Here is a 25,043-nt window from a genome sequence, read left to right on the forward strand (position 1 = left end):
TCTTCACTAAAAATTTGCATAAATTGAACGCTTGAATTCAAATTTTGAATAGAACCGCTAACCCAGCGTATCGATATATTTCTGATACTCGCATGTTCTCGATAGTACAAAGCAGCCCTGCTAAGCTGCAGCGTGCAAGCGAGAGGGAAGCAGCACCAAAAGTATGTGCGTGTGTGTTTGTATGTGTGTGAACGGTCTACATTAAAATAAAAACATAAATCTAAACTGAGTGTAAAAGCCGAATATAAATTAACTTGAATAATCTAAATAGTTTTTAAACTCGTGCAACACACCGCAATATAACAAGTGCAATAACTGTAGCAGCAGCAGCAGCAATAAAATTCGCAAAAAGAAAAAAAAACAAATAGCATAACCTCGCTCCATTCCATTTCCTCCCCCTCGAAAAGCACCGTCTCGCTGCCTACCACTCCATCAACAATTTTAACAAGCTCGGATTGTGTTTTGTTGGTTTTTTTATGAGTAGAAAAGAAAATTTATTGAACATTCAACTTAAAATGTAATAAAAACAACAAATTGTGCTGCCGCCCACCACCCCGTTGAAATCAAGCGAAATACTGTCTCCTCCTGCTCCACACCTACACCGCCGTAGCCTCCAGCAGCTTCTGCTTCTTCTTCTTCATCAACTGCATCATCGTCATCTAATTCTGGCTAGCCCCACTGGGGACACACACGGGCTTTTTGGCATTTGACGAATTCAGGACATGCAAAGAGCATTTCAATCTGTAGTGCGGGTAAGTCATCTATCCCCTCTTTCTGCTCATTGACCTCCTCCTGCTCCTCCTCCTTTCCAAGTCTTTTCCTGTCTCTCTTTCTCTATCTTTATCTTTCTCATGTCGCACAGTCTCTCCTATGTCTCTGTGTGTACTTAAAATGCTCTTTTGATTCGTGTTGTTCGTGCGTTGGCATCTTTTTGGCTATTTGCACTTTTACTTTCAGTTTTTTTTTTCCCATTTTGCCTTCTTTATCTCCTCTTTTTGTGGACCACTTGCGTCATGTCTAGGCACACTTAATGCACACACACACACAGACTCAAACACACACACTCAATCGTTCAGTTTCGCTAGTTATCGCCGTTTAAAGTTGATTATTTATATATTTTTCGAATGGCATGATCGCAAAGACGGAAGTCATTTGATATTAAATTTTGAAAAAACAATAGAATTAAAATTGTTATGAAAAATTTTGTCATAAAATGCGTTCTAAGCTTTTTTAGGTCGCTTTTGTTGTAAGATAATCCAAAATACTTTGGATAAAGTACATCAAACTAGCGACTTTTAGTGAGATGAAAGATTTTTTTAACGGAGCGGCTTAAAAATGGGTTTATTACAATTTACAAAACATACTATTAAATGATTTTAAACTTTTTCGAATTTTTAGATTTTCTACCAAGATATTTTTGAAATATAAACACTTAAAATCGTTTTTGGCAAAGGTTCTTATGTTATTTTCTAGAGAAATTTGTGTTCACTAAGTTCAAAAATTATCATAATTCTCATTTAGCTTTATTATTTATTTATTCAGGAAAAAAAAACGTTTTTCGAGCACCAAAATTTAGATTTTTCAAAAAACTTTTTTAATTTTTGCTAAAATGCTTAAAATTATGTTTAAAATTATTCAAAATTACATCTAAATATACATCTATATAATATATTATATAAATTAATATTTTTGTAGGCGTTTAACTTTTCCTCTCAAAAAATTGCTAGTTAAGGAATGAACTCCTAATAAATAACTTTTTCTAACTATAAAAACTCACAATAGAAATAATTTTTTCTTCTGATATTTTTCAATATTTTGTTTACAGTCCCTAAAAGTTTTTTCCAGTTTTGTTCTTGTTTTCGAATCGTTGTTGAATGCATTTTGTTTAATATACAAAATAGATTTTGATATTTTTGGAAATTAAGCTATTTCTGAAACGGATAACGAAAATAAAACAGTACCAGATATTAATTTCAATTCTTAAAAAAAAAACCCAACGATAAAAACCGACCTAATATTTTCTATAATAAAGTGAAAGTTAAATTGATAACAAATATTACAAGATAAGATAGCAACTATTTTAGTTACGTATACCTTTGGCTCACTTTGAACATATTTTTAAACAATTATAAATAAATAACCTGAGAAACTACCAAACAAACCCTTAAATAAATACCTAAAAGAATAATAAATAATGAAATATCATTTTTAAAAAATTTAAATTCTATATGCTTTTAGAGGGTATTACGTTTGCCTATTCCACAGAAGAAATTGGCGATCATTTCCCGCCACACACAGACACTTTTGACTGTTTTGCATTATATTTTTTTCCTCTGCTCATTTGTTTTTTCTTTTTTGGGTCAAATATGAAATGCATAGAGAAGAGATGATGATGCTATCTTTAGTTTTATCTAAATATAGATGCTAAACTACCCCCAATGGGGTAATAATAACTGAAAATAATTAATCAACCAATTGTTGGCAATTATAACAGAAGAGACACATTTCTGGTGAAGGGACAATAGACTTTTGAGGGGCACCTGCATAGCCCCCACACACACCCAACCCGCCAAACACACACAGACACAGTCACATTTGTTTCACCTATATCCACCATATCTTTCAGCTGACAGGGGCTGTTTTATTAATAAATCGAAGAGGCGCAAACTGATGGAAGACGACTGTGCGTGGTGGGGTGAGGTGAGGGGAATTGCCGATAACCCGTCTAGGGTCAGGCATTTCTCCACCCACTTTATATTGGGGCTGGCGGCGGCGGCGTCTATGTGACGCCGCGCCACTGCTCAGTTTAGTCTCATTTTCAGCATTTTGCTCCAATTTTACTGCTCTCTAGAATGGGCTCTTCCTCTCCGTCTCCCTCTCACTCAGCTGTGGTTGCCACTTAGAGAGGCATGTTATATGCCGCTGCCGCCTGTGCCTCACTTGTTGTGCATCAGTTGCAATTATCAGCTACGCGTGGCTCGAAGCAAAAAGAAAAAACCAAATAAAACAAAAATAAATACCAAAAACAGTAGAAATAAAATTAGAAAGGCCATTTAATTACTCATACGCCATGTGGTCGTGCTAAAAAAAGCTAAAAGCAGAAAAAAAATTACACCTTTGTTTGAACAATTTGTTGCATCAACAAAATGCAGCTAAGTCGACGGTAAAGTGTGTGTTTTTTTGTTGTGTCTATATATTTTATAACCGCATCCAAATATAATTACCTTTCGGTATCCTTTACCACCTCCTCCTCCACCCCCTCCCTGTTTGTGAGCTAAGGTAAAAAGGTTATTTTTTTCAAGTGAAATTGTGCAAAATGATGAGAGGATACAAAATCGTGTAATGTATGACGAGGACAAAAACAACAACAACAAGGACATAAAAAGGGTTCGACATTCTTTGACCACACGCTTGGCTGCTGCTGCTGCTGCCAGGAAATGGATAGAGGGTGGTGTGATATTGAAGGATGTGGGAGAGGAGGGCGGTGATGAGTTTTGCGGTTGCTTTTTTGGTGTGAGACAATTTTTGAGTGACTGTAAGTGTGTGTGTGTGTGTTTGTGTGAATTTGCAGTGTAATTCATTTTAGTTGGTTTTTCCATACCCTTTAGCCATGCCTAAGAAATCAAAGAGTATACCCAATTGCTTATGGCTTATACAAATTCAAATTTTCACTTTTCTTCAACATAACATCCTAAACTTAAGGGTATCTAAATGTCATTAATGATACCCTTTAGCCTCAAAAAAGGTTAACAAATAAAAAAAATATCTTAGTTTGAGACCATATATTTTATAAAATATTTTTTTAAACGTAATTTTTAGTCAAAAGTAAGTTATTTATTGAAAACGGACCACAATAAAATCCAAAAAAAAAAACAAAAGGAAAAAACTAGCAATTTTTTTTTTTTATTATTTTGATTTGTGAGCTTGTCTTTTGGATGTTGAATACAAGAAAAATATAAAACTAAATGTACATCAAGTAAAGCTAACTTAAAGGAAAATGTTTACAAAATAAATAAATTAAACTGTTTACAAAATAAAAAAGTACATCGAATGAACTTTCAAACTGCCTTTTAGAACAGTCGGTTATGCCCAAACTAAAATAGGTATCGGTTTTTTTGACCACAGATTTCGATTTCTTGCTTTTAATTGGCACAAAAGTCATTTTGCACCTTAAAATCAAAATCAAAATGGATTAAAGACTGGCTCTGATTTGAACGCCACCACAATTAGCTTTGAAATGAGATTTTCTTCTGAAGTTTGCTTCAGAATTGTGGGATTTGTCCCACAGGCTATGAATTATGCACGAAGGAGAATCAGTAGTTGGTCCTAGAAGAGATTTATATCCCCGCCTTAAATGACTGATATTCCCTCTTCCCAAAAATCTATATCCAAATCCGGCATGGAGGATAGTGTTTGCCTTATTGTTCACCTCTTTTTTCCCCTCTCTTTACTTACCTGTCAATCATTTTCTTTGGGAGCCTTTCGTTTTTAATACAAAATCAATTTGGCTTGTCGACCATTGATGCATTAAAACATATTAAGGTGAAGGTTGCTAAAAGAAAGTCTTTGAATGTAAAAAGGGCCAACAATAAGCATTTTAAATATTTTCGGAATCGTATTTTTTTTCAATTTATTTTTTTTTTTTTCGAACGTAACATTTACAGAGATATGCATTTGGGGGGGATGGGGTTACTGGAGGGTTAACATTTTCAGAGTCTCTTACAATCTAAATAAAGCACATTTTGTGAGAAAGAGAGCGAGAAAAAAAGTTATGCCCTAGAGATGCAGGAACAAACTATTTTAGCGTTATCTATTTTTGATATTTCAAAAAAAAAAAGGTCAGCCATGTCTCTGCATCTCTATATGAGATAGACTTCCTTCTTTCGTTTTGATACATTGCCCTCAGACATAGCCACTGGATTCCAGTTTAATGGCACCCTCATAGGTGGGCAGACCAGATCTATCAATGATTTTACTCATATCCAAACTGATGATGCCATTGTCATTGATATGATCCAGATTTTGTGCAGTCGATGAAGAAGATGTTGTTGCTGCCGCTTCCAGAGTTTCCTCTTGCAGCGCCTCCGTGTCATTCTCCTGATGCATTTGCGTTGCAGCATTATCATTTTCATCTCGTTCAACCAACTCGCTTGTCTCTACAGTGACATTACCATTAGCCAAGTCGTTGTCCCGTTCAACCTCCGGATGTTGCTCTTGCTCCTGCTCATGTTGCTCGACGTCCTTTTCAGTTTCCTGTTGCAGCTGCATTTCTTCGCTCGTTGTTGTGGCCAGATTTAAGCCACTTTCCACCGACAAAGCTGACATAGTCATGTGCTCATCTCCATCTCCAAAGTCCATATTATCATACCGAAATTTTCCACAAAGAGGGCAACCGCGACGATAATGATTATGTTGATGAGATTGCTGGAGATAACGACGCCCAAAACTATTGAGTCCCTGTTTACGAGCCGCCATCATGGCAGAAGGAGTAGCAGTCGATGATGATGATGATGTACCTCCCGCGAATGTCTCCATTTCCATGCAATTGCCACTGCTTCGTGCTGCCACAGCTGCTGCAGCTGCATTCCACATATTCTCAACTTCTGCACGCTGCAGAGAGCAACAGGATTGGGCATTCAAGGCTCTTTCCAGTTGCTTATTAATCAATGATCCTCCGCCAGCTCCTCCTCCCCTGCTGCTGCTGCCGGCCATTGCCATTGCATCGACACTGCCATCGGGTGTACCGCGACAACAACCACTACTGCCACCACTTGCTCCTCCGCCTCCTCCTGTTGCCAACAGTTGTTGTTGTTGCTGTTGCTGCAGGCTGCTTATATCCAAGGAGGATCTATAACCCGGCGGCGGTGATATGCGTTGCATTAAAAGTTGTTGCTGCTGCTGTAGTTGCATTTGAAGTTGCTGTTGCTCCATCTGTTGCTGATGCTGCTGCTGCAACTGTTGCTCATGTAAGACAACTGCATCATACGAGGGCGGCGGTTCATGATGCAGAGCCGGCATTGCGGCTAAACCATCTGTGGAATCGCCCAGAAATAGTCCGGATGTCTCATAGCACTAGAAAGAAAAAATGTTCACAATTTAGGTTAAGATTAGTTATGGTAAGAAGTGTTAAGTGTTAAGAACTTAATCAAATTGTCTACCAACTAAACTAAGATATTTCAGACCATCTAAATATCGTAGCGTAGCATATCTAGGTTTTTGAAATGGTGAAAACGTTGACCCTTAAAGTATGCAATACGTTGGAAAAGTATTCATTGCTATAACTTTTCGGCAACCTATAAAAATTGCGAATTATCAGGAGGGAAAATGTGAAAAAATTCATATACAGACGGACAATAAACTTTATTATCCAAATCTTAAAATCTGTACCTAGATTTACTCTCAAAAAGTCCTTACTCAGTTCAAGAAGAAATTGAAATGTTTATTAATTTATTCTTAAAATATGAATGGAAACCTTAAAACGGTAGACTTAAATCCTAAGCAACTTTCTCTTAAAGAAGTTAAAGTATTTGTTACATTTTCCTTTCTCTTTAAGCTGCAAAAGTCGTTCAGGAAAAACTCATTTACTCCATTAGCTGAGATGGCAGCCGGCAAGTTGTCACTAGCCGAAGCCTAAGCCAAAGCCGCCGACGCCGCCAAGTGAAGTGAAATTTATTCGTAACAAATAAAAAAGTTTAAATTGCACACATCATAAATTTATTTGTAGACAGAAGAAAAAGCAGGCTCGCGCTCCCTCTCTAACCTCACCACTCAGCCAGGACATTTGACATTTGGCCAGGCCAGTGGCTAACATTGATTTACGTGGAAAATGTGTAGCTTTTCCCTTTCTTGTTGTTTTTCCTCCTCATTTCGCTTTGCTTTTCCCCAAAGGACCAACAAACCACAATGAAAGTCAGACAAAAGCCAAAGCACAATTGTCGCGCCCTTTTACTTTGGGGACAGCAGCAGTTGTTGTGGCACCTGTTAAATGCTCCATATAAATATCCATTATCCCACCACCCACCACTCTTTCTCCCACCCCAACATCCACAACTGACATCGTTTTGGTTACTTTCTCCCTTTTCTATCAAAAGTTCTTTAATTGACTATTAAAATTAAAGTTCGAAATCAAGAGTATATAGTATTTTGTAGGGGTTAACTCACCTGTTCGACGCTATATATCTCCATATTTGGATCATTTTCCATCCATTGATGTTGCTGCTGTCTGTAGGCGGCTTCAGTACGCTTTTTAATATTACGATGGCAACAATAGCAGACCACACACAATATTGTTGTTATCAAGGATAACATGGCACTGCAACAACAACAACAACAAGAATAATAATAATAGTAATAGCATTAACAATGAATATTCGAATTGGGAATTGATTACATGACAGATGGAAATGGAGATGGGGAAATGCTGGGCCAAAAAGTGTAGAGGTTGTGCCATAATAGATGATGACCATTTTGGCTCTTTTATTAATACAATTTTCTCTTGTACAAATTACAAATGACAAAATGAATTCCTTTTTGCTTCTCTCTTTCCTCTACTTTCATCTCTGTCTCTCTCTCTTGCTCTGTCACTCTGGTGTTCATTCATCATGTTACTTTTAATTATAATTTTGCGCAAAATTCACTATTTACACTTTCTCAAAATAATAAATTTCTGCCATTTTTCCCCATTTAAAACAAATGAACAACTGTTTTTGTTATTGTTGACTTGGATTTCAATTATTTTTTTTTCTAGGTATGTTTTGTTTAATTTCAACTGTTGCACTGGATAAACAATTGTTTCAACATAAGCTTCTCATTATTTGGATTAAATTTTAAGTGCGAAATAATTGCATATTTGGAGTAACTATTAAAGCTGAAATAATTAAAGTTACCAAAAAAGATTACTAAACATATAAGGCATAGAATCATATTTCTGAAAATATTCCAATTCTAAAAAAATTCGGACTATATAAAGAGGATTATATCTCGAAAAGTTTACTCATAGATATGACTTGGATGAATTTAACTAGTTACATATGAGTTACCTAGCACTTTAACCAATCTAAAGTATATTGTTTGGGTTGTTGACCAACACTTATGTTTAGCCATACAAACTTTAGATAAAGAGAAAGCTCTAGTAAGGAATCTCCTTCCTGGACCTTATTTATACAAAAAATATCTCTAAAATCAGACTAACACTATTTTCTTCTTATATGTATAAATAGAAGATATTATAGCAAAAGTATAACAATATAATAATCGTAATGTACTTCATAATGTACATAAAGACTACCGATAAATAGACAGAATAAGAAGAAACCCAATATGCGTGGCTAAAGAATTATATTTTAATTCATACAATAAGCACTATATAAAAAAATCACTTGACGAATCATTTATCACATTTAGGAAACCGTTGTACATTTTTCTAGTTGTTAGTCAACACTGTTGGTTAGTGTTAATCATAAATAGCAAATCGAATATGACAGGTCTTTTAGCAAATTGAAAGGGGTTTTCCTTTTTGTTTGCAAAAAACGCCATAATGAAAGTTTTAGAAGTTTCTATTTATGGAACTTAAGTTATCTTCGCAATAAATATTCTTTTTTTATGAACCAATTAACAATATTTGCTTTAAGCTTATTCAATTTGTCATTTTTCTTATCGTTCTTACATTAGGAAAATGTCCCCTAAACATGAAAACTTTAGATTATAAAGCATTTAAATCAAATTTTTTTATATTGTTTAAATGTGGATTTTTTTTAGATTTTACAAAACGGCAGACTTTACCTTACCTAAGTCAATTTTACCTGACATAATTCAACTGGCGGCCAAACCTTCTCCCAATTGGCATGTTTTCTTATCAACTCTGTGATTCTTAATGGTGTGTGTGTGTGTGTGTGCGAAAACCATTCAATGTAATTCCCTTAAGTAGCGTTTTTTTCAGAAGATAGCCTCAATTTCTGGCTATGAAATCTGTGTTACAAGTCACAAGTCAATGACGTCAGTTCGTTTACTATAGAGAATGCAGGCACTTGACCAGTTTCACTGCCCTGTGGTCTGTCTAAGTTCTCATTCCTTACTTGGCGCCCCTTCTTCAACTTTCAGGCTGTCTGTCGATTCATTTTTTTCCTTAGTTCACGCAATTTCTTGCATGTCAACAGTTCATTATATACATTATACATATATATATATATATAGGCCCCCTACATATAAAATGTAGGACTATCAGCGGCATGTGTAGCGCGTTTGCTTCTCTTTTCTTCTGCCTTTTTGTTTCCCAATGAACTGGCCCAGCCATATTCAGTGGAATCGATAAAAATGTAGTTAAAATAAAGTTTTTGGTAGAGCGTGCCGCTTACTGCGTCGCTTGTTCCGCCTTCTATCTAAGAGCATAAAAAGGGGAAACTTTTGTTGACAATTTTGATGTTATTTTTGTTAACCCAATTCGGGGTTTATTCATTTTTTTTTTTTTTTAACCAAAGCTCGTGTTGCATAAAAATAAATTTTAATAACCCAACACACTGACAGACAACTAGAATGACTGAGAACAGTGACAGAGAGACAAAAAGAGGGAAGGAGGCAAAGCATCTAGCAATTATAATTATTTTGTTAAAAAAGGAAAGAAAAGAAAATATAAGACAAGAGAGACAAGTACGAGAACTGAGACATCAACTTGCTATTCTCCTTTTTTCCACCCACTTGTCTTATGTCTCTTGAATTTTTGATGCTTATTAATTTGCTGCTTTTGCTTGACTCATAAATCAAGCGGCAAAGAAATGATCTAGATCTAGTGGCTAATGCGAAATGATGATGGAAAAGGTAATACACACACACACACATATATAGGAAAATTAAGGCAATTACCGACTACCTTCATCGCCTCCACAACGCCCCCTCAAAAAGCAGTTACATTTTAATTTATGTCCTTTTATCACATTCAATTCTGACACACATGCCATAAAATTTCACTTGCTGCCATCAAAAGTGATGTTTGAAGAAAAAATTTTATATTAATTTGAATAAAAAATGGCTACAAGAGTTTCTCTGCCATAAAAGAAAAAAGAAAAGAAGAAAATCTGTCAATTTTAGTTAACACAAAGTGGCCACAAGGAAGGCAAGACAAGGATTTATATTTTTCTCAAAATTGATTAGTAGGTCAGATCAGATAACTAAAATGAACTTAATTGAGCTGTCTATAAAAATCAAACTTGACTGGACAAACCAACTAATCTGAACAGTTGATTATTTTTTGCTTTCTAATTAAAAAGCATTGAACAAAATGTATGAAACAGAAAGATGTTAGATATCAAATATCAATAATGACAATGTAGAAACAAAACATTTGGTTATTATTTTCTCTCTCAGTTGCTTCGACAAATTACAAACTGAGTAATTATAATTATCTCAAGTAATTCTTGCTCATGAAGTGCCAACTAAAAAATAAACAAAAGAATTTACCAAAACTTGTAATGTTAGTTTCTTATTGTTAGATAAATTGATTGATTAGTAACATTTTAAAAGGGTTGCTCAAATGTCTTCAAGAATTGTTATGATTAGAGGTAAATAAATCTAAAATAAACTTTATAAACTTTACTAAACTCTTTTTTCAATTTCCCTTCTTATAATTTATTGGAAATTAGAATTATTTCTAACTTCACATAGAAAACTAAACTACTTAGATCAAAATTAAAAATCTCTTGCACCTCAGCTGTTTTAAATCTTTAATTTTTGGTTAAAAAAGAGCTACAAACTAAAAAGAATAAGCAAATAAATTCAATTGAATTACCTTTAGGGCAGGCCCCAAAAAGCATGCTACATTTCTTAGGCAACTCTATCAATTCGGTGAGCTGCAGCTGCTTTTATTCCTTCCCCCAAAATGTAGGCAACAATTTTTGGTGGAAAATTTGAAAATTCATGAACTTTTCTCGGCGCTTTTATAATAGGAAAATTTTTTTGTTTGAGCTAACACAAACGTGACACATTTATGACACATCCAGGTAAATGAATAAGATATTTATAGTGTGTGTGTGTGTGTGTGAGTGAGACAGGGGAGTGAGTGAAAGAGAACGAGTTTGATTGACTTACCCGCCGAGCAGCAAATTTACATTGCCATTGACGACATGAGCATAGGATTGACTACCGCCAGTAGCATGACCGCCGCCACCAGCAATTGCACCACCATTCGATGTTGCACCATTGGCTAGACCGCGCTGCTGATGATAGAGACCCAAACCACTAGAATAATAGGTGGTAAATGATGAAGAGCTAGAGAAATGCTCTTCACTGCTGGGCGAACTAATAGATGAAGATAGAGTAGAAGCTGTCGTTGATGTTGACGATGCTGTGCTAGACGTTGCCGATGTTCCGGACATTCCGGATATTGCTGTTGCAGATTGTATGGCATTTTGTTGCTGTTGTTGTTGTTGATGATGTTGCATTTGACTGACTGCAGCTAATATTGCATAACGTTTCAAAGACATTATATATATATTTATATAAACACTATACACTATATTTAAAATCAAGGCGATTGCATAACGATTAGCATTACAATGCCATTAACACGCACACCTAGACTCACACACACACAGAGAGACACGAAGGCAAACACACACGCACACTCGAGAGCCACACAATGTAGTGTGTAGTCTGGACAGGCAAGGACAAATGAACTTGTCTGAATTGGCTTAGTTCTAGCCGAAACGAAACGATCGATGGCCAAAACTAACTGACTAACTAACTAACAGAGCCTTCGGTTTTTTTTTTTTTGGTGGCTATTTCCGTTATCCTGTGCGTCCTGGCAAATGCGTTGCCTTAATGCAACTGAATCTTGGCCCGGCTTGCTGACTTTGCTGACTGAATCAACCAAAATGTAAGCAACGAGCCAACCAACCAACCAACCGACTGTCTAAACTGACTGACTGACGACTCGTTTGGGCCTGCCCTGAATGTTCCTGGTTGCTTGGCTTATCCTTTTGTGTGTGTGTTGCTCTGTGTGTTTTATGTTGTGCCACGAAGTTGCTTAGGCAACCGACGATGGCGAAGGCAAAACGAAGAGTCCTTCGGCCTCTGTCTCCTTGTTGCTGCTGCTGCCATTTCTGTTCGCCTGCTACAAGTTGCGTCGCCATTTTGCTGTTGCTTTTGAATACTGTTTTCCCTTTTCTCTTTTTTTTTTTCTTTTTTTGTTTTTTTCAACCATTTGTATTGAGCTTCCTCTTTTTTGCCATCTCTCTTTGTGTTTGTGTGTGTGTATGTGTGTGTGTGTGAGTGTGTACGGTTCCTGCACGTTTCACATCAAATTGAGCGCCAAATGCTTTACTATATTCATATGGCTTGCCATTATCCATTGTTGTTGTTGTTCGCCGCCTTTGTTGCTTTTGTTGCCGTTGTTGTTGTTGTTGTTGTTGTGGCAACCGTGCATGCCATTTGAACAACACTTGTCGCCAACTGACATTTTTCACGGCATACGACCATAAATAATAATGCGACTCAAAGTCCAAACAGTTGCGTACCTTTATAATGCTTATACCAGGCTATAATTGAGATCGAAATATGATAGTTGACAGACTTAAGCAAAGACAAAACAAACTAAAAAAAACATTTTGCCTTGCTTTAAGTGGTTGATAAATGGTCTACAGACCACTTATAACTCATTGATACACATCCTAAAGGTATTTCTTGAAACTACTTAGGTTACTTAATCTAATTTAAAGTGAAAGTGATTGGTAGAATCTTTAGTCTACTTTATTGATTACACTAATCCAATCATTAATTAAATAAATTTATGTGAAGCATATATGTATAATCATGCCTGGTCTTATTTACGATTAGAAAGCAATTTATTTGGCTTTAAATCATTTTGGGGTTATTAAGTGGGTCCAATTTTCTTTAGGAAGCACACACGCTTCCCCCTTTTGGAACTGTTTCAAATTAATCTTTGATGCTCTAAAATTAATATTAACTAGTCACAGATGAAGTCATTTTAGCAATGATTTTGAAATGCAGACAAACCCGATTTTTTTTGTCTTTAAAATAATCCTAGGGAAAAATTGCTTATCAAAATGGATAACAATGAGAAAGTCCTGAATGGAACTATAGGAAGGTAGAAAAAGTTGGCATTCTTCCGTATACATCTAGCGCCATGACTGAAACCGAACAAAGGTCTTTAAAAATTGTTTGTGGAAAGTATGAAATTGCGTCTTCTTTACCTTTTGAATAAAAAGTAAAGAAATAAGAAGTAAAATAAAGGCTTTTAATTCTTGCATAGCTGTAAAAACCTTAAAAACTCACTTACAGTTGATAACTCTAAAGCCAGAAAGTAGGCTGCTTCGATAAAATACCTGTTATCGTGAAGGACTTGCTTTTCTAGCCGAAGATATGGAGATGGTGCATTATTCAACATATGTACATGGAAGAAGCTGAGAAGGTGGATTTAAGATCCCACTATACGGCCTTAAGCATTTTCCGACAACTTCTTAAAGCAATATTAAATTGGACAATAAAAAATTTCATAATAACTACCAGTCAGTCCTTTAGCATTAATGAGCGGTTTGAACGAATGTAAGAAGATATACAGAGAATATTTGCTCGGAAAAAAGATAAAGAAATAAATTATGAAAAATTCAATCAACTCAATCTTTCGCTTAAGCAGACTTGTAGTCATTTTAGATCAAAGTCATATCCTTTCACATAATTTTTGATCCCGAACATTAAGAAGATCTCTGGGATCTCTGATTATAACACAGATTCAGCATTAAAGTGAACATTATTAGTATTTTTATTCTTATAGAGCACTGAAATATATAATAAATAAAGAACAATGTTGTTTTGGCCCATTTCATCATCTCTTTGCATGTATATTTTTGTGCTTGAATAAAAATGTTTAAAGTTTATTACTTCATGAGTCTTTTGCTTTCCATTTCAAGCGATTAATCTTTGTTGAGATACAATCTTTATGATATATTAGCATATAAATTTACAAATTATTTGAAAATTTTTCATCAAGTGTGAATGTATCTAATGGTGGGCACGTTTTATTGCCACACATTACGCAAATTATATGTAATTTCTATTGTCTAATTGGCAGCTGTTGGGCCACAATCTAATTGAAATGCATAAGCAATTTACAGGTAAATTGCTGCAACCAAATGTCACATTCTTTTTATTTTATATATGTGACCATGACTAATATTTTCAACTGTGAGTGTGAGTGAAGCTTGGGTAGCTTCTCAGCTTCTTAGGCAGCTGCACACAATCGCAGGCAAAAAGGTAATATGATGGTGGATAAGGGGGCGACAGGTCGGCCGACTGGTTCAAGAACATATGTAAATAGTTGCACGCCATTTTTTTTCCCCCTCTTCTGTGTGTGTGTATGTATATTTTTGTTTCTCTGTGGGTTTTTAGTTTGCGTTTTCCGTTTACTATTGTTGTTGTTGTTGTTACATTTTTTGGGCCATGCCAACTGTCGACCATCTTGGAAAATCCGTGCCTAGGTTTGGCCAGGCTTAGTTGGCAATGGTTTTTTCTCTTCCACACTAGTTACTTACTACACCTCGAGTGTTGCGCGCGCCCTGTAGCTAAAGAGGCACGTTCATTGCGCTTGTCCATGGGCAACAACACAGCAGCGGCAAAACAGTTGCCACAATTTAAGTTCTTGTCACTTTTGTGTTAGACACTGAAAAGACAAAAGGGAAATATTTGTCAATTCACAGCGAACAAAACGAACGAACAGATGAAGACGATGAGAATGATGAGGATGATGATGATGCCACGGCTGCTGCCCGTGCCGCCTTTCAACAGTTGGCAGTCAACGTGACTGACTCATTAGAGGTCCCCTGACTCAGTCTCTGTTTCTGTCAGTCTGCCTGCCTGTCTGTCTGCTGTGCGTGTGTGTGTTTGTGTGTGTGTGTGTGTGTGTGGGTTTCCCTTTCTTCAAAATGATGGATAGTTTTTGGCGCTGCTGGTCATTGAGTGCGGCCACAATGCGCAAGCGTTGCTGCGGGTAAGCCAAAAACCAAACGAAATGTAAACCAAAACCATAGCTCACAAATGTATGCTACACTTTTTTTTTTGCCTTCTCATGACATTCGACAAACGCACTGTGTCCTGAAATTCACATAATGCAAATTAAATTTTAAATGATCAATACTACATTTCAACTGAATAGAAAATTCCTTTTTTTAGTTTAAGTTTTTTTTAAATAAATGTTACAAATAATTTCTTACATGCTTTGAATTATGCTTCCTTTGAACCACTGCCACAGTCATCTGCAATTAGTCCTGGGTAGAGGAACTAATGAGGCTGTCACCATGCTACCAACAACCTTTGCAATCCTTTTTTACCATCTTGTTCGCCTTATTTTTAAAGCATTAATTATGCAAAGCCTGTTGATTTATTATGCTCAAGGTAATGCAGAGGGGTACAAAGATATTTCTATGGGTCATAACACGTCCAAGCGCAACAAATGTGTGTCTATGTGTGTGTGTGTGTGTATGGGTGTGGGTGGTGGGTGTGTGAATGTTTGCATGTTTTCTGCATTTATTTCATACTCCGTCATATGCTCATTTTTTGCGTTTATTTTTTTCTTTTTCTTTTTTGTGGCTTTATGAAAAATTTAAGTTCCACTTCATCGATTCATGTGGCAACGCACGCAAAGGTTATACACCAAGGTGTGCCCTAAAAAACACCTACACACACACACACAACCAACTTAGTCTAGCTAGCCCAGAGAGTCACTGCATGGTGCCAGTCACCAGCTAGGTCACAAGGTCTTGCCCCAAAACAAAACTAAATGAGAGAAAAAACAAATGAAACTGTTTTCCTGTTTTAAGTAATTGTAATTCAATTGAATTGCATAGGCAAAATTTGCACAGAGAAAAACTACAGTATAACTTATTTTCTCGTTGTTATTTATTTTCCATCTGTTTTTTTCACTGATCTCTGAAGAATATCAAAACTTACATATACATATGTATTTGGAAAACCAAAAATTTTCCTTGTGATTTTTATTCATATATCTTATTAACCCTAAGCCGGAATACTAAAGGTTTGAAATTAATTTTTTCTCACCTAAAATATTCAATTTAGGCTTCTTAGAATTAATAATTCAAATTTTTGTAGAATATTAAACATGTAGTTATTAGTCTGTCGATCAGCTTTGAACTTCGAACTTCTTTGGACTATTTAAGGGCTTTAGGTACTCGTTATAAGTATATTTTTGTATAATATTTAAAGAGAAACCAGAATATTCTATTAGCCTATAACACTTATGTATATAAATGTATTTATGTCTGTCTATAAAACTATTAAGCCATATAAAGGATATTCTCGACTTTTTTCTGTGAAATATAGGTCAAGCTTGAGTAAAGAAATTTCGTAAAATTTTGTTAATTTGTTAATTCAATAATGAAAAATCCTTAAGGCAGTCAAATCGTGGATTTCTCCATTTCAGTTGCCCATTAAAATGTTATTCTATCTATTCAAAAAACACACCCATTGAAGAAACTGTTGCACAGAGGAGTTTACGAAATTTACCTCATAATTTTCTCACTCCACATCTCCCAAGAAGTGTGCGGGGTATCAAATATAGTAAACTTTCCTAAATCGACAATGAGCTTAGTATTTTAACTGATATGTTTTTGGTAACTATAGATTTCGTTAGATGTGCTGCGTCCTAGTAAATTGTTTGCGTGTCCTATCAATGTAACGGGGAAGATAGCTGGGCGGTTAAGGTTGGGGTTGGGTTCTTGAGTAAACAACTTTCCGCTATTCCCATGTTTAAATGGCCCCATTCCCTAAGGGTCTTTCCTTTTGATTTTATCGCACGTCAAGCCCAAGTCGCGAGCATTGATTAAAGTTCAATGTGGGGCAAGAAAATACGAAGAGAAAAGAGAAAGGGCTTCTTTGCGTTCATTATTATTATTGTTCAATTTATCCCCCAAGGAGTTCAATGGATGATGTCAACCATTGGAGGTGGTTGTGTTTGTTTGTACCTTTTTATTAACTATTCGATTTTCTCTTCTCTATTTGCAGGCTACGTTATCTCTATAAGATGTCACTGGCCGTCTCTTTGCGGCGCTTTTTATTGGTTTTGGTCTCTGGAGCGATTTTCATTCTAACAGTTTTATATTGGAATCAGGGAGTGATCAAGACCCAAGCCTACAATGACGCTTTAGAGAAGCCGAGACATGGCCATAAAGATGGTGCAGCATTTGCCATGTGAGTAACTCGAATAAAAAGCTTTTTATACCCTTGCAAAAAGGGTATATTAATTTTGGTCAAAAGTGTGCAACGCATAGAAGGAAGCATCTCCGACCATATAAAGTATATATATTCTTGATCAGCACGACGAGACGAGTTCAAATAGCCATGTCCGTCCGTCCGTCCGTCCGTCCGTCCGTCCGTCCGTCCGTCCGTCCGTCTGGATCAACGTAAACTCCTCCTAGACCGTAAGAGCTACAGAGCTGAAATTTTGCATGTAGGCTTGTATATACTGCAGGCATTGTATATCTCGGATTCAGCCGGATCGGATCACTATATCATATAGCTCCCATACAAATGGCAAAGTCACGGACAGTGACTTTTCTTAATAACTTCGTTATTTTCTGAGCGATTGTCGTGAATTTTAATACTGGTGAGTTAATTACACATATAAACGACTATGCCAAATTTGATCAAGATCGGGTGACTATATCATATAGCTCCCATAGGAACGATCTTTCGAAAACAGTGACTTTGGTGAATAACTTCGTTACTTTTGACGCGATTGCTTTCAAATTAAACATTTGTTAGTTTAATATATCTGTTAATGACTGTGCCAAATTTGATAAGGATCGGGTAACTATATCATATAGCTCCCATAGGAACGATCGGTGGAAAACAGTGACTTTGTCCAATAACTTCGTTATTTCCTATGCTACGATTGCTGGCCGTTCTGTCGCAAACATTAGCCTTTTTAGATAAAACGTTTTTCCACTTTGATGGCTATAGGTAAGGAAAGAGTTACCAAAAATGTTGCAAGGGTATACAAACTTTGACGCGGTCGAAGTTAGCCCCGGCCCTCTGGTTAAAATTAAGTTTTAATAACGTTTGTTAACCTTCTAGACCCATTGAGAAAACTTGGACCTACAAATGTGAGAACGATCGTTGCATTCGTCTGGGCTTTAATCCCAATGCTAATGGCAATGGGAAGGGACAGAAACGTATATCATTCATCTCATGCTCCATGACCTGTGGGGATATTAATATTTGGCCTCATCCTACTATTAAATCACTGCTGAGTTCTCATACTCTACGCTTCACAACGGATGATGTCCAACTCAATTTGGATACACCGCACCGCGAGGTGCATAAACTTTTGCAAGTGGCCTTCGATTGGTTTGTCAAGGACTTAAGACAAATTCAGAGATTAGATATTAGTAACTCTGCCTCAAGTATATCAGCTGCTGCTGTTGCTGGTGGTGCTGGCGGCGCTGCTGCTGATACAGTGCCTGCCAGTGGGGAATCTGTAATACGGCGCTCCCAATTAGATGGGGAAAATCAGAGATCCTCAATTTTTGGCTATACATTTAGCTTGGACAAACAAGCGGGCGATGTGGACAGCTTGGAAATCAAAATAAGCGTACAAAAATCAGGGGATATTAACTTTAATATGGATAATGATGAAAGTTATCAACTGAAAACTACATGTAAGTCCATGTAATGAACCAAAAACCATAAATGAGTTAATGAGTTTTAATTTTATAGTGGAAAAGCGACGACTTTTGGTTCATATAACAGCGCATAGCTATTTCGGAGCACGTCATGGCCTTTCTACATTGCAGCAGATCATCTGGTACGATGATGAGGATCATCTGTTGCACACCTATGCCAAGAGTGTTATAAGTGATGCACCAAAATTTCGTTATCGTGGCCTTATGTTGGACACTTCGCGGCATTTCTTCTCAGTGGAATCGATTAAGCGTACCATTTCGGCCATGGGTTTGGCTAAATTGAATCGTTTCCATTGGCATTTGACAGATGCTCAGAGTTTTCCTTACATTTCCCGTTACTATCCCGAGATGGCGGAATATGGTGCCTATTCGGAGAGTGAAACGTATACGGAGCAAGATGTGAGAGAGATAACAGAATTTGCCAAAATCTATGGTGTACAAGTAATCCCGGAAATTGATGCTCCTGCCCATGCGGGCAATGGTTGGGATTGGGGCCCCAAACGGGGACTCGGCGAATTGGCCTTGTGCATTAATCAACAGCCATGGAGTTTCTATTGCGGTGAACCGCCATGCGGACAATTGAATCCGAAGAATAACCACACCTACCTCATACTACAGCGACTCTACGAGGAGCTGCTGCAGCTAACTGGGCCCACAACGGATTTTTTCCATTTGGGCGGCGACGAGGTGAACCTAGATTGTTGGGCTCAGTATTTCAATGATACGGATTTACGTGGACTTTGGTGTGATTTTATGCTACAGACCATGGCCAGATTAAAGTTAGCTAATGGTGGCCAAGTGCCTAAATATTTGGCCGTATGGTCGAGCGCCTTGACCAATACCAAATGTCTTCCAAATAGTCAATTCACTGTTCAAGTCTGGGGCGGCAGCACGTGGCAAGAGAATTACGATCTACTCGATAATGGTTACAATGTGATATTCTCTCATGTGGATGCCTGGTATTTGGATTGCGGTTTCGGTAGTTGGCGTGCCACAGGAGATGCGGCTTGTTCACCATATCGCACCTGGCAGAATATCTACAAACATCGGCCATGGGAACGCATGCGTCTGGACAAGAAGAGGCGAAAACAGGTAGAACAATGAGTTCAACAATGTCTTGATATATTATTTGCTATCTGCTGATTCTAAAACTACTATTTAATTAATAGCAATATTTCAATATTTTGGTCTTTTAATAGTTGAGAGATGTCAAGCAAGTTGTTGTTTTTTAAAGTCCATCAAAAGTAGTTCAATTTTAGGCTTTATAATGTCAAATTTAGGAGCCAGAATTTAGCATTATCTTATGACCAATGCCTCCGAATACCATATAGTAATAGTTACCTGTATTGAAATTAAGCGTGTTCAGCTCCTTATTGCCGATTCAAAACGTGAATCTTAAATTAATTAATCTCAAAATTCTAGACACTAGCACTTTTATTAGAGAAAGGTTTAGAAAAAGGTTTATGGTGTGCATGTTTTCTAACAACTTGGAGAATTCAATATATTTTCAAGATTTTTGAGAACATTAGGGTCTTTATTAAATAGCTCTGTTAATCTAATAACAAATCTACAAGTAGTATTTTATATGTTTTCTTCCTGATACTGATACAACATTTCCAACTTCACTTAACAGATTCTTGGAGGCGAGGCTTGCATGTGGACAGAACAAGTCGATGAGCATCAATTGGATAATCGACTGTGGCCTCGAACTGGTGGTCTGGCCGAACGTTTATGGTCCGATCCGAATGATGATCATGATTTTGATATAGTACCGCCGGAAGTATTTCGACGAATCTCAATATTTCGCAATCGTCTGGTCGAATTGGGCATTAAAGCTGAGGCTCTATTTCCAAAATATTGTGCGCAGAATCCAGGCGAATGCATTTGATATTATATTTAAGCAGGCTCATTGTCGCCGCCTTCCTAAACCTGCAAAAAAAAAAAGAACAAAAAAATGACCTCCCGCTCCCCTTCCCAAAAAAAAAAATAAAACCCAAATGAGCGTTAGTTAGTTATTAGTATAATTGTTATTTTTTATGATATTTGAAAATGGCAAAAAAGGCGTCCACGAATAGGTGAAGTAAAAAACACACACACTGACACACACGATATATACATAAATATAGCAGGCGACTGACTGTTCCAAATGGTTTCGCATGACACAGCTCTTAACCATAACTCGAATTTCTTTTTATTTTGATACAAAAAACTTAGTACAATTAATTACGAATTATTGCGCACACGAACCGTACGAGGTTATGTGATCCTCTAATCCATTAACCATTAACAAATCATTACCCAAATATCCATCCCCCCAAAGGGAAACAAATCCTCGATGAGAAGATGATCAAATGGACGTAGAGTGATTAAAACCGATAGCAGTTCATAGTTTTAGTTTTAATGTAGATTTCATACAAGAACACACCCAATTAGGTTTATATACATCATATTTAATATTTATATATATATATATACAGGTAGATTTTAGAGAACTAATTGATCTTTTATCGAACCATAGAGATCAACAAAAAAAAAAAAACAAAATCGAGAGACATCCCTATTAAAGAGGTTTTATTTTCATTTAATGCATATTTTTTCAATATTTTTTTCGAGAAGAAGCTTTATTCGACATGAATGTTGATAATGATTTAGTTTCTTATTCTTGCTCTCTTTTCTAATTGTCTAATTGATATTTTGTTGCCTTAAGTTTAATTTTAAATTACATTTTCAGTGATACAAACAAGGTGACCTTAAACAAATAACAAAACAAAAACAAAAATAATACAAAATTAATCTTAGTATTAGAATTATAATGAAAATTTTTGCACGCATTGGCACTTTAGCAAATTTAGTAGCTAAAAATTAAAGAAAAACTAATCAGAGACGACAACAAACAAAACAAAAAATGTTACATTTTATGTTCGAATATCCTGAAAATTGTTTAAGTACTTAAGTGAGAATATCAAAAAACAAAAATTCAAAAAATCAAAAATTTAGTTTTAGTTTTCAACCTTTTTCTTGTAACTCAAAGTCACTTTAAAAAACAAAACAAAACAACCAAACTAATAAAAGAAACAAAAACAAGTCCAAAACTTTCTTTAGATGTCTTTTTCTTAGCCCCATTTTAAGGATAATAAGTTATGACAAAACCATTCTACTGCTTATTGTAATGGCAAGTAATACATTAATTTTAACCAAATGGCTAGCAAATTAATTTCTATGTTTGCTTTTTTTTTTTTATAGATAAACACGGAATCAAGCCAAAACGGACCCGTGGCTAAAGAAGTGGCGCCATCACCGCTTAGACATATAGCCAGAGAACTTGAAAATCCTTTGCCAATGGAACCAGATGACAATAAGATGTCACTGGCCGTCTGTTTGCGGCGCTTTTTATTGGTTCTGGTCTCTGGAGCGATTTTCATTCTAACAGTTTTATATTGGAATCAGGGAGTGATCAAGACCCAAGCCTACAATGACGCTTTAGAGAAGCCGAGACATGGCCATAAAGATGGTGCAGCATTTGCCATGTGAGTAACTCGAATTAACAGCTTTTTAAAATTAAGTTTTAATAACGTTTGTTAACCTTCTAGACCCATTGAGAAAACTTGGACCTACAAATGTGAGAACGATCGTTGCATTCGTCTGCCGTTTAATCCCAATGCTAATGGCAATGGCAAGGGACAGAAACGTATATCATTCATCTCATGCTCCATGACCTGTGGGGATATTAATATTTGGCCTCATCCTACTATTAAATCACTGCTGAGTTCTCATACTCTACGCTTCACAACGGATGATGTCCAACTCAATTTGGATACACCGCACCGCGAGGTGCATAAACTTTTGCAAGTGGCCTTCGATTGGTTTGTCAAGGACTTAAGACAAATTCAGAGATTAGATATTAGTAACTCTGCCTCAAGTATATCAGCTGCTGCTGTTGCTGGTGGTGCTGGCGGCGCTGCTGCTGATACAGTGCCTGCCAGTGGGGAATCTGTAATACGGCGCTCCCAATTAGATGGGGAAAATCAGAGATCCTCAATTTTTGGCTATACATTTAGCTTGGAAAAACAAGCGGGCGATGTGGACAGCTTGGAAATCAAAATAAGCGTACAAAAATCAGGGGATATTAACTTTAATATGGATAATGATGAAAGTTATCAACTGAAAACTACATGTAAGTCCATGTAATGAACCAAAAACCATAAATGAGTTAATGAGTTTTAATTTTATAGTGGAAAAGCGACGACTTTTGGCTCATATAACAGCGCATAGCTATTTCGGAGCACGTCATGGCCTTTCTACATTGCAGCAGATCATCTGGTACGATGATGAGGATCATCTGTTGCACACCTATGCCAAGAGTGTTATAAGTGATGCACCAAAATTTCGTTATCGTGGCCTTATGTTGGACACTTCGCGGCATTTCTTCTCAGTGGAATCGATTAAGCGTACCATTTCGGCCATGGGTTTGGCTAAATTGAATCGTTTCCATTGGCATTTGACAGATGCTCAGAGTTTTCCTTACATTTCCCGTTACTATCCCGAGATGGCGGAATATGGTGCCTATTCGGAGAGTGAAACGTATACGGAGCAAGATGTGAGAGAGATAACAGAATTTGCCAAAATCTATGGTGTACAAGTAATCCCGGAAATTGATGCTCCTGCCCATGCGGGCAATGGTTGGGATTGGGGCCCCAAACGGGGACTCGGCGAATTGGCCTTGTGCATTAATCAACAGCCATGGAGTTTCTATTGCGGTGAACCGCCATGCGGACAATTGAATCCGAAGAATAACCACACCTACCTCATACTACAGCGACTCTACGAGGAGCTGCTGCAGCTAACTGGGCCCACAACGGATTTTTTCCATTTGGGCGGCGACGAGGTGAACCTAGATTGTTGGGCTCAGTATTTCAATGATACGGATTTACGTGGACTTTGGTGTGATTTTATGCTACAGACCATGGCCAGATTAAAGTTAGCCAATGGTGGCCAAGTGCCTAAATATTTGGCCGTATGGTCGAGCGCCTTGACCAATACCAAATGTCTTCCAAATAGTCAATTCACTGTTCAAGTCTGGAGCGGCACGTGGCAAGAGAATCACAATCTACTCGATAATGGTTACAATGTGATATTCTCTCATGTGGATGCCTGGTATTTGGATTGCGGTTTCGGTAGTTGGCGTGCCACAGGAGATGCGGCTTGTTCACCATATCGCACCTGGCAGAATATCTACAAACATCGGCCATGGGAACGCATGCGTCTGGACAAGAAGAGGCGAAAACAGGTAGAACAATGAGTTCCGTTTGGTTTCTGTTTTGTGATTAGAAAGTTTTTCCATGTCTTGATATATTATTTGCAATCTGCTGATTCTGAAACTACTATTTAATTAATAGCAATATTTCAATATTTTGGTCATTTAATAGTTGAGAGATGCCAAACAAGTTGTTGTTTTAAAGTCCTATAGACCAATGATCCTGAATACCATATAGTAATAAGTTACCTGTATTGAAAATAAGCGTGTTCAGCTCCTCTGCTGATACTTTCTTGCTGATACTGATACAACATTTTCAACTTCACTTTACAGATTCTTGGAGGCGAGGCTTGCATGTGGACAGAACAAGTCGATGAGCATCAATTGGATAATCGACTGTGGCCTCGAACTGGTGGTCTGGCCGAACGTTTATGGTCCGATCCGAATGATGATCATGATTTTGATATAGTACCGCCGGAAGTATTTCGACGAATCTCAATATTTCGCAATCGTCTGGTCGAATTGGGCATTAAAGCTGAGGCTCTATTTCCAAAATATTGTGCGCAGAATCCAGGCGAATGCATTTGATATTATATTTAAGCAGGCTCATTGTCGCCGCCTTCCTAAACCTGCAAAAAAAAAGAAGAACAAAAAAATGACCTCTCGCTCCCCTTCCCAAAAAAAAAAAAAATAAAACCCAAATGAGCGTTAGTTAGTTATTAGTATAATTGTTATTTTTTATGATATTTGAAAATGGCAAAAAAGGCGTCCACGAATAGGTGAAGTAAAAAACACACACACTGACACACACGATATATACATAAATATACCAGGCGATTGACTGTTCCAAATGGTTTCGCATGACACAGCTCTTAACCATAACTCGAATTTCTTTTTATTTTGATACAAAAAACTTAGTACAATTAATTACGAATTATTGCGCACACGAACCGTACGAGGTTATGTGATCCTCTAATCCATTAACCATTAACAAATCATTACCCAAATATCCATCCCCCCAAAGGGAAACAAATCCTCGATGAGAAGATGATCAAATGGACGTAGAGTGATTAAAACCGATAGCA

At 36.8% G+C, this 25,043-nt stretch overlaps 3 protein-coding genes across 3 annotated transcripts; 2 read left to right on the plus strand and 1 right to left on the minus strand.

The window, feature by feature from the left end:
* Positions 1-176: 176 nt before the first annotated feature.
* LOC26529037 (probable beta-hexosaminidase fdl) lies at positions 177-20,882 on the plus strand. The gene is made up of 5 exons (XM_023177834.2): positions 177-752; positions 17,026-17,211; positions 18,097-18,680; positions 18,739-19,796; positions 20,338-20,882. Exons 2-5 carry the CDS (start codon positions 17,045-17,047, stop codon positions 20,590-20,592), a joined length of 2,064 nt encoding a protein of 687 aa, XP_023033602.1. The 5' UTR covers positions 177-752; positions 17,026-17,044; the 3' UTR covers positions 20,593-20,882.
* Positions 4,655-11,887, minus strand: LOC6646183 (AF4/FMR2 family member lilli). The gene is made up of 3 exons (XM_002068770.4): positions 11,080-11,887; positions 7,162-7,312; positions 4,655-6,072 (listed from the first exon to the last, which is right to left on the minus strand). The coding sequence occupies exons 1-3, from the start codon at positions 11,472-11,474 to the stop codon at positions 4,903-4,905; spliced, it is 1,716 nt and encodes a 571-aa protein (XP_002068806.3). The 5' UTR covers positions 11,475-11,887; the 3' UTR covers positions 4,655-4,902.
* Positions 20,883-21,489: 607 nt separating the features above from the next.
* LOC6646169 (probable beta-hexosaminidase fdl) lies at positions 21,490-24,686 on the plus strand. Its single transcript, XM_023177782.2, has 5 exons — positions 21,490-21,876; positions 21,948-22,231; positions 22,295-22,878; positions 22,937-23,991; positions 24,292-24,686. Exons 1-5 carry the CDS (start codon positions 21,874-21,876, stop codon positions 24,544-24,546), a joined length of 2,181 nt encoding a protein of 726 aa, XP_023033550.2. The 5' UTR covers positions 21,490-21,873; the 3' UTR covers positions 24,547-24,686.
* Positions 24,687-25,043: the final 357 nt, after the last annotated feature.

Source organism: Drosophila willistoni (assembly GCF_018902025.1).
Source record: "Drosophila willistoni isolate 14030-0811.24 chromosome 2L unlocalized genomic scaffold, UCI_dwil_1.1 Seg72.1, whole genome shotgun sequence".
NCBI lineage: Eukaryota > Metazoa > Arthropoda > Insecta > Diptera > Drosophilidae > Drosophila > Drosophila willistoni.